The 17,113-nt window shown below is 36.8% G+C and overlaps 2 protein-coding genes across 3 annotated transcripts in view; one reads left to right on the top strand and one right to left on the bottom strand.

Moving 5' to 3' along the window:
• The first annotated feature begins 382 nt into the window (after nt 1-382).
• Nucleotides 383-17,113, top strand: part of LOC120075698 (mediator of RNA polymerase II transcription subunit 18) — a 21,623-nt gene continuing 4,892 nt past the window's right edge. The window contains exon 1 of one of the 2 annotated variants that reach the window (XM_039029316.1): nt 383-491. The gene's annotated coding sequence lies outside the window, so the exon portion shown is untranslated. Of the gene's footprint in view, nt 492-5,702; nt 5,888-17,113 lie in introns of those variants that run through there. The other variant, XM_039029317.1, reaches the window with a different exon arrangement.
• LOC120076037 (coiled-coil domain-containing protein 1-like) lies at nt 6,047-6,723 on the bottom strand. The gene is made up of 2 exons (XM_039029820.1): nt 6,361-6,723; nt 6,047-6,265 (listed from the first exon to the last, which is right to left on the bottom strand). The coding sequence occupies exons 1-2, from the start codon at nt 6,721-6,723 to the stop codon at nt 6,047-6,049; spliced, it is 582 nt and encodes a 193-aa protein (XP_038885748.1).

Genomic DNA, 17,113 nt, shown 5'->3' with positions numbered 1-17,113 from the left:
AATGGGTTTTAAAAATAAGTCATTTTGAAGAACATGTTCTAAACCAGATTTTAAGTAAATTGAATTTTGGGTGTTTTGGGGTGAGGGTTGTCAGAAGACTATAATAACCATCTTTTGATACACTAAATACTATTTTATATTCTCATTTGCTATTTTCTTCTCAAATTAAAATAGTTTACATCTCAAACATATATTATTATAATCCAAACTAAAATAATACGTCCCTAAACACAAACTTTTATAACTCAACTATAATAACCTAGGATTATAATAGAATGGGTGTTTTATGTTATATTGAAATTACCAAAATACCCCTCATACTACCCCTCTTCCTTCCACGTTTTGACCTAGCTGAAATTTTCTTCCTCTGGTCTCTCCCTTTCTCATTTTGCCCAAGAACTTCTCACTGAGATCCTACCACCATAGCTTCAACTTGGAGTTAGTTTTAACTGGATTGTTGTTTCTCTTCTTTGCTTGGATTACTTTTGGTGGTATTTTTCCTCTTTTCTGAAATTTGCTTTGGTTTTATGGTGGTTTATTATTATTATCATTATTTTTTTTTCCCGTTGTGCTTTGGTTTGATACGTACCGGTGATTGCAGGAATATGCTTAAGTAATATACTCTAGTGATTTTTGTTTTATTTTATATGTCTACTCAAAAGCAGAAGTGGTGTTTTAGGGATTGGGAAATTGGTCTGCACAAGTTTTATCCATTTCCTTTTTATTTAGTGTTATTCTTCTGTTTGCTGGGATTGAATTGGCTATGGCTATGGCTTCCAAAGACATGAACAACAGGAAAGAATAATTTGTGATGTTGATTTGTGTTGGTGTTTCACTCACAAGGTCTAGTGATGCTTTGGGTTTTGGAGCTGGGATTGTTCTGTTTTTGCTGTTGGAACTAAGGAGAAATTGACTGTTCTTCTTCTTCTTCTTCTTCTTGTTTTGGGTTTCAGAGGATGAAGCCCAAATCTGTTGCTGAAGAAGAAGAAGAAGAAGCAACCCACTTACTAGCTTAGAGCAAATAGATTTGTTAGTTTGAAGAGAAAGATGATCTTGATACACTGCAAATGTCCATAGGATAAGACCCTTCTACTCGCAACAGTTTCTCTATCAGATTGCAATTGCTTTCCTAAAAATACAGAATTACAGTTGCGATTTCCAGTAGTACATAATTCCAGCTTTCTCCTTGAAAATGTAAAAGTTAGGCATCTTTGGATCCAACTTCTTTCTCTTTACAATTTTTGGTTCAACTTAGTTCAGTTTTATTCATTTCCTTTTTACTCTAGTTCTATTTTTTAACTTTCCCTTGACCAGTTTAGGTTTTTGTTATTTGATTTGTAATTTTTTTGTTTAATTTCCAACAAGTTGTTGCTTCTACTTAAATATTTTAAATGGCTAAATATTCCAATTTTAGCAAGTTAATTTAGCATTCTTGTATTTTCTTCACTAGACGATTGTTTCCTTTCGTTTCATTGGTAAAAGTACTGTGGAACTTTTTTTATACGACCCAAACAATATAACAACCATCTACTAGGATCTCTTTCAAAACAATCAACCAAATAATTGTTATCCAAAACACCACAAATAAATCATCAAATAATCATCAAGCGATCAACCAACAAAGGACAACAATATACCACAAAATTATGGAAGACTAAAAACAAAGAGCACACACGAATTATCCATGGAAAACATTTTCAATGTGAAGAGTAAAAACCACCGGACTTGTGAGAAGTCCACCCTTGTCAACTTCTCTTCTTATGATAAAATTAAGGGGAAAAGAACCCAAATCAGTCATACAAAGGTTCACAACCCCCCAATACTTTCATACATAAAAGATGAACACTTGAGAGATAAAAAGAATGAAAATTACCCAGTTTTTCAGATTCTGTTTGCCAGTGACTACGGACAAACTAGAACTCCAAACAACGATCCAACTGTTTAAAACGAGACCCTATATGTCCCAAACATGCTGACCAAATTTCAACACGATCCAAGGGTTCAAACTCTGACAATCGACAACTTTGTGGAAGCTATCGCTGAAAAACAAAACTATTTTTTTCTCTCCGATTTTTTGCTTCTTTTTTCCATTCTTTTTTTTTTTTTCTTAGGTCATCCCCATATCACATAAAAGAAAACCTAGGGCTTACAAGATGGGTCAATCTAAAAATTAACCCCCATTAAGCTCACAAAACACAAGTTTAAAATGAAATCTTGCTTGTGCAACAAGTGGGCTGGACACTGACAACAATCTTCCCCTCCAGCCTAACATGGGGAACGGAAGACACAGTCACATCCATGATCACTTGAACCTCATCCCGACAAGCTTACTACAAAGCTCAACCTTGCTTCTAGGAATTACCTTAGTTAACATTTATGCACTATTCTTGTCGGTGTGAACTTTCTTCAGATTCAATCTTTTCTCTTCAATTACATCTCATAGCCAATGATATCGAATGTCAACGTGTTTGGTATGAGCATGATACAATGAATTATTCCTCAAATCCATAGCACTCTAACTAACGCAAAATATTACATACTCACCTTGCTTTAAACCCAACTCTTGAAGGAACCTTTCAAGCCATAATATCTCATTGCTTGCTTCTACTGCTGCAATATACTCTACCTCAGTTGTGGACAATGCTAAGACATTTTTATAGCTTTGATTTCCATGGGATGGCTTTCCCTAAAGATGTAAACACATAACCTGAGGTATACTTTTTGTTATCAAGATCACTTGCCATGTCTGCATTAGTATAGCCTTCAGGCATAGGTTTGCCACCTCCATAACATAAATTCAATTTAGAGGTATCCCGCAAGTATCTGACCCACTTCACTATTTCCTAATGAGTCTTACCTGGATTGGATAGAAAACAACTCACTAGACTGACTGCATGTGTAATATCATGTCTAGTACACACCATAACATAGATCAAAGAACAAACAACAGAAGAGTAAAGAACAGATGATATAACTTCTTTCTCTTTTTCTTTCTCTGTTGTAGAACAAGCTTTCTTACTTAGCTTAAAGTGAGTTGCTACCGGTGTACTAACAGGCTTAGCATGCTTCATATTGAACCTTTCCAACACTCGTTCAATATACTTCTCCTGGGATAACCACAATTTCCCAGCTTTCCCATCGCGAACAATCTCCATACCTAAGATTTGCTTTGCAGGACTCAAATCTTTCATATCAAATGACTTGGACAAGTCTTTCTTCAAACTTTGAATCATATATATATCTTGTCCAACTATAAACATATCATCTACATATAAAAGAAGAATGATGAAGTTGCCTGCAAGGAACTTTCTAAAATATACACAAGAATCAACTGTAGTTCGTTTATAATCATTGTTTATCATAAATGAATCAAATTTCTTGTACTATTGCTTTGGTGCCTGTCTAAGCTCATAAAGATTCTTCTTCAACTTGCAAACAAGTTTATCTTTCCCTTTTTCTTCAAATCCTTCAGGTTGCTCCATGTAGATCTCTTCATGCAAGTCACCATGTAAAAAAGCAGTTTTTACATCAAGTTGCTCTATCTCAAGATCAAGACTTATTGCTAATCCCAACACTGTTCTGATAGATGTCATTTTGACCACTGGAGAGAAGATCTAATCAAAATCAATGCCCTTTTTTTCTAGTTGCATCCCTTAACCACTAATTTGGTTTTGTACCTTACTATCTTCTCACCATCCTTCTTGTACTTGAAAACCCATATGTTTTTCAATACTTTCTTGCCCATTGGAGGCTTCACCAGCTCATAGGTTCAATTCTTTTCCAGAGAATTTATCTCCTCCTTCATTGCGTCGAGCCACTGGTCTTTTTCATCATGAGACAAAACCTCTTGATAGTTATCTGACTCTTCATCTTCACTAACTAGAATGAGCTATGAGCTTGGATAACTTGTTGAAGGTTTACTCACTCTGATGGACTTTCTGTTGGGGTTGATGTCCTAAACTCTCGTTGGGTTCTGTAGCTTGTAAACACCTGTATTGAACAAACGCTTGTGATGTAATAATATCAGGTATTTTCTTCACTGTTTTCTATGAAACATGAGATGCTTTATTTGATTTACCACAAACCAATAAACTAAGATCCTTGGTTGTCGTTGTAATTTAAACATGTATGTGGAGACATACAAGTGGATCATGCCTTAAGTGATAACCAAAATGGTCTGTAGTATATGGACATAGGAGGGAAACCTTATCCTAGTGACACTACGGATGCAGCTCGCTTTATAGATTGTTACAAGTGTTGCAACTGCTACATATGGTCTGTTCCTGATAATTCACGTAGAGACATGCGAGCGAGGGTGTCCTATACAAAGGAGTTTGTATAAGATCGGACTACGAAGTGTATAGTCTCGTTATATAATGCCGTTCATGACATAGACTTCACTTCACTAGGATGACCATAGGTAACATGATCTTAATCCTAAGTGAGTTGGGAACTTCTGCCTTTGAGGGCGGTCTTTTCATTTGCATGGGTGTGTATGGCTAGATCGCCGACTCAAACCTACCACTTTGAAGATTCGTCTAATTTGGGAGCTGAGAACTCAATTACACAAGATGGAATTCATTCTTTCCTCGAATTAGGGGTAAGTAGATAGATTGCTCCCTTAAGGGTTGATTCTGGGGCTTGAACGATGTGGCGCCACACACCTTCTCATGGCCTAAGAGGTGTCCAATCATAGTAGGACTATGATGTATTTTTCATTAGAGGGATCGGTGGTACTTGAGGAGTTAGATGTAACTATAGGGACAAAATGGTAAATTGGCCCAACTGTACTTACGAGTATCTGTGAAGGGTTATCATACTGTTGATTGTATATCTGATGGACACAGAATATATATCTGTGATGAGAAGAGTGCAGCTATCGGTCTTTAGTGGAGTGCCCGACAGTTAACGGATGGTGGATCTCGTGGCTAAAGAGTTTAGTCAGCTATTCACGTACCATTGGAGCTTCAAGCTACCGGTTCATAAGGTTCCCTTGGTAGCTCAATGGATTCATGTTGAGAGTAAGTTTTTGGGTTAGTTTGAAGTGTTCAAATTGACAAGAGGAGTTTGATTATATATGACATTATTAAACTGGTTCAATTATATATGATATAGTTGACATGATGTATGAGATAGATTAATTGGAGGAAAATGATATAAATATGATTTATATCAAGTAAAAGAGAAAAGAACTATGGTTTAAATATTGCATATGATGTGATATTAAAACTATAGGTTGTAAATATAATATGATAAGTTAGTTATTATATTTATTTATATTAAATCAATTATGAGATAATTGTTGGTGGTTTTCTCCTTAACCGTGCGTGAAAGTAGGGGGTTTTATTTAGTTTTCATAACTGAAGGATAAAATGAAAAATGTTTTCATTTTAAATGAGAATCAAAGAATCGTTGCATCACTTCACAAGAGTACACTACCTATCGTTTAGCTCACGAGAGATTACACGACAGTTCAAAATTTTTGTCTAAACGATCGTGTACATGCGCTGTTGACTAAATGATCGCATGCCTAAGTGAGATTCACTAAACGATCAAGCCACATTACCTAAACGATCGTGCACCTTTTCTGAAGGATCCAGCACAAGTCTATACGATAGACACAAACCTCTCTCACTTGCTTGGTCGTTGAGTGTAATCGTTATTTCCTCATTCCCTCTACCAAATCCAACAGAGCTCACACCTTCTGGATTCTCACTCTGAGAATACCAAGGCCACTGAATAGTGGTGTCCGAGAGGCTGCTTGTTCGTGGAGAAACTATTCGTATGCTAAGCAACAGCGAAAGATTTGGTTAGACGATTGCAGCGACAGCAAGAGGTGCTGATCTAAACGAGAGCAAGAGAAAGACAGACGAAGAGTTCTTCAAAGGTAAGTCTCCCATTCCTTTGTATTTAATTTTTTGAAATCATGCTGATTTGTTCTGAAATGCATAATTTATATGTATGTTTGTGAATGCTTGTAATTATGTCACAATGAATTTGGAACGATCTTACTTCTACTCATAGGTTCTCTTTGATAAGTGTTCATTCACTTTCGAGCCTGAGTATCCTCCATTTGGGGAATAGATTGCTCCTCCTCCTCACGAACTTTTATATGAATCATTTCCTCATATGCATCTTTCTCATGAATTTCTTCATCAAGTGAAGACTCATCAAGATTATCATCATCAACATGATCTGGTACATTACCATCAAGTTGTATCTCATCAACATCATCATGTACATCATCAACATTCTCATTTGTTGGCTGAACAATAGAAGGAATAGAAGTAGAATCATTAGTAGTATAAAAACACCTCTGAAGTAAAAGTATACCTCGTACTAAGAATGTTGATCTGGTACATTACCATCAAGTGAAGACTCAACAAGATCATCATCATCAACATGATCTGGTACATTACCATCAGGTTGTATCTCATCAACATCATCATGTACATCATCAACATTCTCATTTGTCGGCTGAACAACAGGAGTATAAGTAGAATCATTAGTAGTATCAAAACACAACTCCGAAGTAAAAGTATACCCTGCACTAAGAAGATCTGCACCTTTCTCGTGCTTAAAGAATACTACATCTCTACTTCTCACTACCTTTTTCTTTTTTGGATCGTAGAGGTTATAACCATACTTTTCATCCTCATACCCAACACAAAACACATAGATTGGTCTTCTAATCAAGTTTTGATCTATGTTCCTTAGGCACATGCATGTATGCCTTGTTGCCAAAGACTTTGAGATACAAATAAGTAGGATCATGTCCCTTCCACGCTCTCTTTGGAATGTTCAAACCAAGAGGAATTGGTGGAGATCGATTAATTAATACACTGCACATTGTACTGCTTCACCCTAAAATGTCTTAGAAAGATCAGGCATTCTAAGCATACTCCTCACGTTCTCCACAATGGTTCTGTTCATCCTGTCAGTAACTCTATTGTGTTGTGGTGTGCAAGGCTCTGTCTTCTCATGTCTAATGTCAAGTTGTGAACAATAATACTTGAACTCATTTGAAGTATATTACCACCATTGTCAAATCGAAGACACTTCAATTTTCTTTCAGTCTCCCTTTCTACCATGACATGAAATTTCTTAAAAATCTCGAACACTTGGCTTTTTATCTTCAACATATATACCTAAGTTCTTCGAGTAGCATCATCAATAAAAGTGACAAAATATTTATTGCCATCAAGTGACTCCACCTCAATAGGCCCACAAATATCAAAATGTATTAACTCCTAATTTCCTTGCCTTCTGATGGACTTCCCAGAAAAGGAAATTCTATGTTGCATACTTGCCAAACAATGATCACAAGGGTCAGGAGAAAATGTTTTATCAACAGGGATAAAAGATTTACCTGCCAACAATTTAATCCCCTTATCACTCATATACCCAAGCCTTCGATGCCACAAATTTAGAGAATTCTTTCTTCTGCTGCATTCAACTCAGAAGAACATATGCTCAAGTTTGCTTTATACAAAGAGCAACATAACTCACCTTGAGAAACTATTATTGAACCCTTAGACAATTTCCACTTCCCATCACAAAAGGTATGTTGAAATCCTTCTAGATCAAAGACATTTGTAGACAACAAGTTAAGGCGTAAATCGGGAATATGGCACACATTCTTTAATGTAAGCATGCACCCAATACTCATCTTCACACAAATATCATCTAACCTAACTATGCTAGCTGAACTCTCGTTTCCCATCTTCACAATACCAAAATCATAAGATTGATAGGTCAAGAAATATTCCTTTTTGGGAACATAATGGTATGAAGCACCTGGATCTCCACCCACTATGTGTTTGAACTCTTTACATGATGGCACTCACTGGTTGCACAAATCAAGATGACTACATTATCACTCTGAGAAATAATCACTATAACATTTTTATCACCTTCCTCTTTTTGTGAATTTTGCTTCTTACTTTGTTCTTTCTTCGAACGATAGCAAAACTTTTTTATATGGTTAGAGTTGTTACAGTAATGCCATGTCTTAGTCTCTTTGTCTCTAGACTTGGACCTCCCTTTTGAGTTACCACGATCTTTAGGTCTCTTACTATTGTTGCTTCCACGATTCTCAGCAACAAGAGCATGTGAATTATCAACTTCCATCTCCTTCATTCTTATCTCTTCATTGAACATGGTCTATTTGATAACATCCAAAGACAAAACACCTTTTGGAGCAGAGTTACTAATAGCACAACCAAGGTTTCCCAATTGTTCGACAAAGAACTTAACTAAAACAAACCCTACAATTCATCATCAAGATCAATATTCATAGTAATTAATTTATTAATAATATCCTAAAAGTCACTCAAATGCTCAGAAACAGACTTCCCACCTTTCAATTTCAAATTAACAAGTTGTTTGATTAAAGAAGTTTACCCTTCAATTTCAAATTAACAAGTTGCTTGATTAAAGAAGCTTTGTTATGTGCGGTCTTCCTTTCATAAAGACCTTCCAATTTCTTCCACAACTCATATGGATTAGACTTCTTAGACACGTGGTTGAAAATGCTAATATAAAACCATTGCCTAATAGTCACCAAAATTTTTCTCTTTAACATTCCCCAATCTTTTTCTTCCATTTTCTTTGGTTTTGTAGGTTTAGAAATTGTGCCATATGCTTTTATGGTTGTTTCAATTGGATCAAAAAAATCTTTACAATATAACAAACCCTCCATCTGTTGGAGCTAATGCCCTAAATCTCGTAGTTTATGTAGTTTGTAATTGTAAAGTTCAAACAATTTATCTATTTAAAAAAATCTATGGTGTTTTATTTGACATTTAGTAACATTTACCTACAAAACCAATAAACTAACATCCAAGGTTATCTTCTGTAACTTAAACATGTATGTACAGACATACAAGTGGACCATATTTAAGTGATAAGCTAAATGGTCTATAGTAGATGAATGAGGTTAGGTACCTTATCCTTGTGACACTATGAATATGACTCGCTTTGTAAATGTTACAATTATTGTAAAGTTCTACAAATGATCTAATACTAATCATTCATGTAGAGATATGTGAGCGGGGGTGTTATATACAAAAGAGTTTGTATAAGACCGAACCATGAAATGAATAGTATCATTATATAACGTTGTTAATAATAGAGACTTACATTTCACTAGAATGACCAATCGATTAACCAAGCACGGGAGATATTCGCTAAAAAAACATTTTCATTTTTTTGTCCTTTCGTTCTCATGACCTGAATTTTGAGTGAGTTGTGAACTCTTGCTTATGAAGATAGTCATTTGATTTGCATGGGTGAGAGTGGTCAGATCACCGACTCAATATGCCTACAATTTTGGGGATTCGTCTGATTGGGGAGCTAGGAACACAGCTACACAAGATGGAATTCACTATTCCTTAATATCGGGGTAAGTAAATAAATTACTCCCTTAAGGGCTTATTCTGGGGCTTGAACAATGTGGCACCACACCGTCTCTTGGCTCGAGAGTGGTTTGGTCATAATTAGACTATGACTTATTGATGAAAAATAGGAAAAGAAAGAGACCAACATAGTTTACGTGGAAACTTTAGAACAGAGAGAAAAACCACGATACAGACCTTTTTCTTATTATTTTTTTAATTGATACACTGAATACAAGAGAACAGGATGAATAAATAGAAGTAGAGAGTCTTAAGGTAAGAGACAATTACAATAATACCCCTAGGGTAAAACCCTACTTTCAACATTCCCTTTTAAGTTGGTGCATAAATATCAATAAAACCCAACTTGCTAATACAGTAGTCAAAATTTGGTCTCAGTAACCCCTTGGTGAGAACATCTGCCACTTGTTGACTTGCGTTTGATGAGGTGAGTCGCTATAAGAATGGTATCTCCCCACAAGTAGGACGGAAGAGTGGCAGACAACATTAAGGATCGGGCAACTTCCACCATGACGATTTTTACGTTCGGCTACTCCATTTTGTTGGGGAGTATAAGCACACGAGCTCTGGTGGACAATTCCCTTAGACACAAGAAAGTCATGGAAAGAGGTGTTAAAGAACTCTCATCCATTATCACTCCTCAAAATCCTAATCTTGGCATGAAACTGGGTTTCAACCATATTATAAAATTGTTGAAAGATGGAAGAGACCTTAGACTGATCAGTAAGTTAGAACACCCAAGTGAGGCGTGTGTGGTCGTCTATGAAAGTGATGAACCAACATTTACCAGTTGAGGTAATAGTAGATAAGGGTCCCCAGACGTTACTATGAATGAGGGAAAAAGGACTGGATGGCTTATAAGGTTGAGAACGAAAAGTAATACGACTTTGTTTGGCACAAATACATACATCACAATTTAGAGACGCTATGTTAATATTTCGGAATAACTGCAGAAATAAATATTTCATATATTGAAAGTTTGGATGTCCTAAATGATAATGCCATAACATAAAGTCATTTTCGGAAGTAAAAAACTTTACAGACATAAAACCAGTTCTATGATCCCTCCTAGAAGAAGCATTGTCAGAAAGGAAGTAGAGCTCCCTATTGTGCCGGGCAGTGTCAATGTCATCCTCGACTTCTGATCCTGAAACAAAAGAGAATTTGGTGAGAAAATGGCCTTACAGTTCAGATCTCTTGTAATTTTACTAATTGATAAAAGATTATTAGGGATTTTAGGCACATGAAGTGTATCACGTAGTACTAAACCATCAAAGGGAGAGGTATTTCCTTTCCATGCAACCGGGGCAAAAGACCCGTCTGCAATTCTAATACGTTCGTGCCCCGCACTCGAACAATATGAAAAAAACAATTCTGAAGAACTGGTGAGATGATATGTGGCCCCTGAATATGCAATCCAGAGTTTCCTACCATTAATGCTAATAAGACCAAAAGATGGAAATGTACCTGATTGCGCAATGGCACTCACCCCAACATCACTCAAATTGGTCTTATTATTGGTTGAGGATTGATGCTATGTATTCTCATTAACTGAGTCACTTACGAGTGCACACCCAGAGTTTGATTTGTCATGTGATTTTCGTCTCCTATTGTTTGGGGGCCTAATGTGCAGCTTCCAACATTGGTCCTTTGTATGCCACGACTTCTTACAATGCTCACAGATAGGTGTGGGCTTTTTTATCACTGTTGGAACTAGACGCCTTTGTAACAAAGGCTGATGCATCAGTGGAAACGGCCACAAGATTGTTCATAGCATGTGATCGATCCTCTTCCAGTCGAACCTCTGAACAAACTTCTCTGAGAGAAGGAGTAGGTCGTTGACCCAATATGCGACTCCGAACACTGTCAAATTTTGGGTTTAATCTAGCCAAAAACACATACACCCGATCTGCCTCTTCAAGTTCAAGTACTGGGCCCCATCTTGTGCGTAGTTCCATAAAATCTCTCGAAAAAGATCCATCTCTTGCCAATATACTAATAATTTATTAAAGTAGGAAGTAACATCCATGGTCCCTTGTTTGTATTCATGGACATGTTTGTGTAACGTGTATAACCGAGATGCGTTCTGTCGCTTCGAGTACAGATCCCTGGCTGCCTCCCAGATATCTTTAGTATTTTCTGTATATAGTAAGGGCGGCCAATTTGTGGCTTCATACTATTGATGAGGATAGACTGTAATAGAGAATTCTCTCCTTTCCAGATTCTTTCTTGAGGATCGCCTGGGATAGGTTTCAGAATTTCTCCTGTCAGATACCCGAATTTGTGCCTTCCTTCTAGGGCCATTCTGATCGACTAGGACCAGGAAAAATAATTCTCCCCATTCAGTTTTTCTCTTACCAGAAATCCTGCAGTATTTCCCATTGAGCCAGTTAAGTAATTTGTATTGGGCAAAATAAAGAACGAATTTACCGAATTCTCTGTGGTGACTGATTGAGGGTTTGGACCAAGGGCTGTTTCCAAATATGGAATCTACATTTGAAGATAGGCTAATCTACGTCAAACATTGTCAAGGTACTGAGCCGACCCACCCTGATTTGGTCCCGCTGGAAAAGCGCCTTCGACTGACGGCTGGTTGGAAGTGGAACCAACTGGGTATATTGAAATCTGTTTGACCGATGGCTAGTTGGGCGCGGAACCATCTGGGTACGCTGGAATGGGGGCATCGATCGAAGAGAAATGGACCGGAGGCAGCGGTGCTTGGAAGGACTGCTCTTGTGTCGGGTTAGCGGCTCGGATTAGATGTGTATAAGAGACAGCGTGCAGCATGGTCGGCGCGAACGACGGTCTTTGTGGCCCAATCTCACGATTCTCTCCTTCGAAGGGACCCCCGATCGACGTCGACGACGCTTACTATGGTGGTTGGACGGCGACAATGGTGGCAGGAAGAAGTTGTGGTAGGGCAGATTGAAGATATTCTTTTACAGTCTCTTGGATAACAATTTTCATGTCCATGATTGAAGCTTCGTCTGTAAAGGATGTCTGTGGTTGGTTCTCATCAATGACGGCTACGATTTCGTCGCCATTCTCTAATACCATGATGAAAAAAAAGGAAAAAAAAAGAGACCAACACAGTTTACGTGGAAATCCTAGAACAGGGAGAAAAACCACGATACAGACCTTTTTCTTATTATTATTTTAATTGATATACTGAATACAAGAGAACATGATGAATAAATAAACAGTAGAGAGCCCTAGGGTAAAAGACAATTACAATAATATCCCTAGGGTAGAACCCTACTTTCAACACTTATTGTTCATTAGAGGGATCGATGGTACTTAAAGAGTTAGATGTAATTATAGGGGCTCGATGGTACTTGAAGAGTTAGATGTAATTATAGGGGCAAAATGATAATTTTGGCTCAACTGTACTTACGAGCAATTTGTAAAGGATTATCACACTGTTGACTGGTTATATCCAATGAACACAGAAATATAATATAGTGCGAAGAGTGCAACTCTCCAATTTTAATAAAGTTGTTGGGGTTGATGCCCTAAAGTCTCGTGTCCTGTAGTTTGTAAACAGGTTGTACGAATGCTTGTGATGTATAATGTATGATATTTTACTTCACTTCTTGATTTTGCTTAGTTGTTTGCTTTATTTACTTTACCACAAACCAATAAACCTAAAACCTTGGTTATCTATATGTAACTTAAGCATGTATGTGATGACATATAAGTGGATTATGTCTTAAGTGATAACCAAAACGGTCTGTAGTATATAGATATAGAAGGAAAACCTTATCCTAGTAACACTACGGATGCGGCTCGCTTTGTGGAATGGTCACAAGTGTTGTGACTTGTCATAGATGGTCTGATTCTGATAATTCATGTAGGGGACATGCGAGCGGGGGTATCCTATACAAAGAGTTTGTATAAGACCTGACCACGAAGTGTCAATGTCTCGTTATATAACACCGTTCATGATAGAGACTTCACTTCACTAAGATGACCATAGGTAACATGACCTCAATCTTGAGTGAGTTGAGAATTCCTGCCATTGAGGGTGGCTCTTTGATTTGTATGGGTGTGAGTGGCGAGGTCACCGACTCAAACCTACCATTTTGGGGATTCGTCTGATTTAGGAGATGAGAACTCAGCTACATAAGATTGAATTCACTCCTTCCCCGAAGTAGTGGCAAGTAGATAGATAGTTCCCTTAAAGGCTGATTTTAGGACTTGAACAATGTGGTACCACACACCTTCTTTTAGCTCGAGAGGTGTTCATACATAGTTGGACTATGTTGTATTGTTCATTAGAGGAATTAGTGGTACTTAAGGAGTGAGATGTAACTACAGGGGCAAAATGGTAAATTGGTCCAGCTGTACTTACGAGCATCTGTGAAGGGTCATCGTACTCATGATTGGTTATATCCGATGGACACATAAATATATTTGTGGTAAGAAGAGTTCAGCTATTGGTCTTTAGTGGAATGCCTAACTGTTAACGGATGGTGGATCTCGTGGCTAAAGAGTTTAGTTAGCTATTCATGTATCGTTGGAGCTTCGAGCCACAAGTCCATAAGGTCCCCTTGGTAGCTTGTATAAAGTCGAGAATAAGTTTTTGGGTCAGTTTGAAATGTTCAAACTGACAAGAGGGAGTTCGATTATATATGATATAATTGAACTAATTAATTATATATGATATAATTGACTAAATGTATGAGATACATTATTATGAAGGAAATTAGATATAAAAATGATTTATATCAAGTGAGGAGAAATTACTATAGTAGATATATGATATCAAACTATAGGTTAAGAATATAATATGATTATATTCATTTATTAATTAATTAGTTGGTTATATGATAATTGACCGGGAATTTCTCCTAAATTGTGCGAAAGTGGGAAGATCAATTTCGGTTATTGTAACTGAAGAATAAAATGAAAATTGGCTTCATTTTGCAAAGAATTCGAAAAAATCGCTAATGGTATGGAAACTTCACGATCGCTTAGTTGAAAGCCTATATGATAACGCCCATCGCCTAAACGACCGCACACCTACACACTAAATGATCGCACACGTTCTCTAAACAATCACTCACCTTCTCTAAACGATCGCTTAGCAGGCCGAGCTTTTCTAAACGATCGCTTACATATTACTAGACGATCGCGTAGTAAAACCTACACAAGTACCTTTCTCTAAGCGACAAGCACCCGACTATACGATAGCTATATCCCACTTGCTTGTTGTTCTACACGATCGTCCTTTCCTCCTTCTTCTACCAATTCCATCAAAATCCACTCTTTGGATTCTCACTTTGAGAATACTAAGGGCTTCGAGTGGTAGTGTCGTCCCCGGTCGTACTTGTTCGTGTGCTGTCGTTCGTGTAGACGATCATGTTGTTAAGTGACTGATTGCTGGGCGATAAGGATGTAAAGGAGTCACTTCCACTGGATTGAGTTCGAGTGACGATAGTCTTCAACTGGTATGTTTACTCAATTTGTTGTATTTTATTTGTCAAAACATGCCTATAATTAGTGTTAAAATGCATACCTATTTGTTAGAATGTGTGTGTGGTAATTCGGTCACAATGAAATAGGAAAGATCCGAACGCGCTCATGGATAATCTTGTTTAAGAGTTTCTTCAGGAGTAACTGACAGTTGATGGATGTTGAGTAATTTAATTAAAGAGGAATACAGAAGGCTCACTTGTGTTGGTGTCCACATTGGTTTTTGGTTCTGCTTGAGTTTCAATTGGAGAGTTTGTGATCAATTGGAAAGGATTTCGTGAAGTTTAATTTTTTATCCAAGGGTAAGTAAAATTCTAAACCCTAATCTTCCTTTTCTATTGAATTCAAAAGCATGTTGTAAAACTTTTATAAAATGCATAATGTGTTTCTCTGTAATTATAAATCTGTGAAATTAAAATTGAGACACGATCCGCACTTTCGCATCGAACATCACAGTCCTTCAATTGGTATCAGAGCGACGTTCTTGGTCTCAATTTTAATTTATCCAAAACTAAAATTCGTTTAATGGTGGGTTGCATTACTGTACTACGTTTCATGTTGATGAATGTATAGTTTTGCAATTATAGATGTTTTGAGATTGGACTGTGTAGAATTTACTACTTTATTTTACAAATTGGTTTGTAAGAGCCTGTTGTTTTGGACATTAATATGCAATCAAGTTTGTATATTTATTGCCAGTCTCGTTCGTGGTTTTCTTGACGACTTTCTGGAGAAAATGAGACCCAAATCGGAGCAAATTTAATTGTTCTCCAAAACACCACAAATAACTTTGTGAAAGTCATCGTTGAAAAATCGAACTACTATCTTTCTCTCCGATTTACTGCCTCTTTTTTCACTCTTTTTCCTTAGGTCATCCTCATATCATAAAAGAAAACCTAGAGCCTACAAGACGAGTCAATCTAAAAATCAACCCCAATTGAGTTCACAAGATACAAGTTTAAAATAAAGTCTTTCTTGTGCAACAAATGGGCTGGACACCCACAACATTTTTACGTTCAAATTTGTTCTTTGTTAATTTATCATGAGCTAAACTCTGTCTTGAATTCAAATAAAACAAAGTAATTTTTGCTCAATTTCATATGTTGGGTTGCTTCTATTAATTCGTAATTCTTCATTCTTATTACGATAACCTAGATTAGGAGTCTAATATCGACCGAGTTAGCGACAGCGTACAACTGTGTTATTTCTAGTTTTTGAAAGATCAGAAACTTCTCTCCATTATTTAGATAAGTAATTTGAAATTTGAAAATGATCACAAGTTTCATCTAGCACATTCTTCATCCACTTAACATGCCTCACCTACTTGGAACCTTTGTGGGTAAATCTCAATGGGGTTTTCCTTTAGAAATTTTGGCCAAAGAGACATAGTTGCATCTACTGATTTTTGTTCTATTTACATGTGTGAACAATGCTTATTTTGGTAGTAAATTATGAGATCATCGTACTTTTTTTTGACTTTGTCATATTCTGTTGTTTGTTATGGTCGTATTTTTCCTATCATTGACATGTTTATGGAATCTTGACTGGTTTTATATAAGGCTTATAATTATTGTTGGAATTATTTGGTTAGGAGATTTTAATCCATATATATGTCCATTTTTGAGTTGTTAATCCATATATATTGATTTTCATCATAAGAGTCGTGAATCCCTCTCGAAATTTATGCAATCTTTTTGGACAAGGATCTTGATAGTGTTGTAAAGCCTTATGATGGCGACGAGATGCTATTATCTTCAACTGATGAAAGAAATCATGGGGACGTTAATGAAGAAATGGAGGTTCAGTTTGTGAAATGGAGATAAATGAAGAACCTGATCGAATTGCACAACTTCTTATGTCTAGTTGATATTATATTATCTAGGAAAGATTATTGATAACGGGCGAAAATACACGTTATTACAGCGCAAAGTTATAAAACAATGAAGGAATGCGATGGTAAAAATATATGAAATTGCGTCCAAAAGCGTTAAGTTTATAACATTGCGATCGCATGCGTCCATCGCATTAAAAACAGTTAACTTATGTATTTTGTGCAGAAAATGCGTTGGCGCAAGGTGGAAATGCGATCCGAAGAAATTAACGTCCGAGCGCATTAAGAGATTGCGACCACAAGGCTATATGATCATATGCGCTCGCGAAAATCTGCTCAAGAAGGTGGCCGCATAAAGCTGGCGCATCAAGGTGAAAGCTTAATAAATCAC

Source organism: Benincasa hispida, chromosome 4 (assembly GCF_009727055.1).
Source record: "Benincasa hispida cultivar B227 chromosome 4, ASM972705v1, whole genome shotgun sequence".
NCBI lineage: Eukaryota > Viridiplantae > Streptophyta > Magnoliopsida > Cucurbitales > Cucurbitaceae > Benincasa > Benincasa hispida.
Note: the sequence above shows the minus strand (reverse complement) of the source record. Positions and strands in the feature narration are given on the sequence as shown.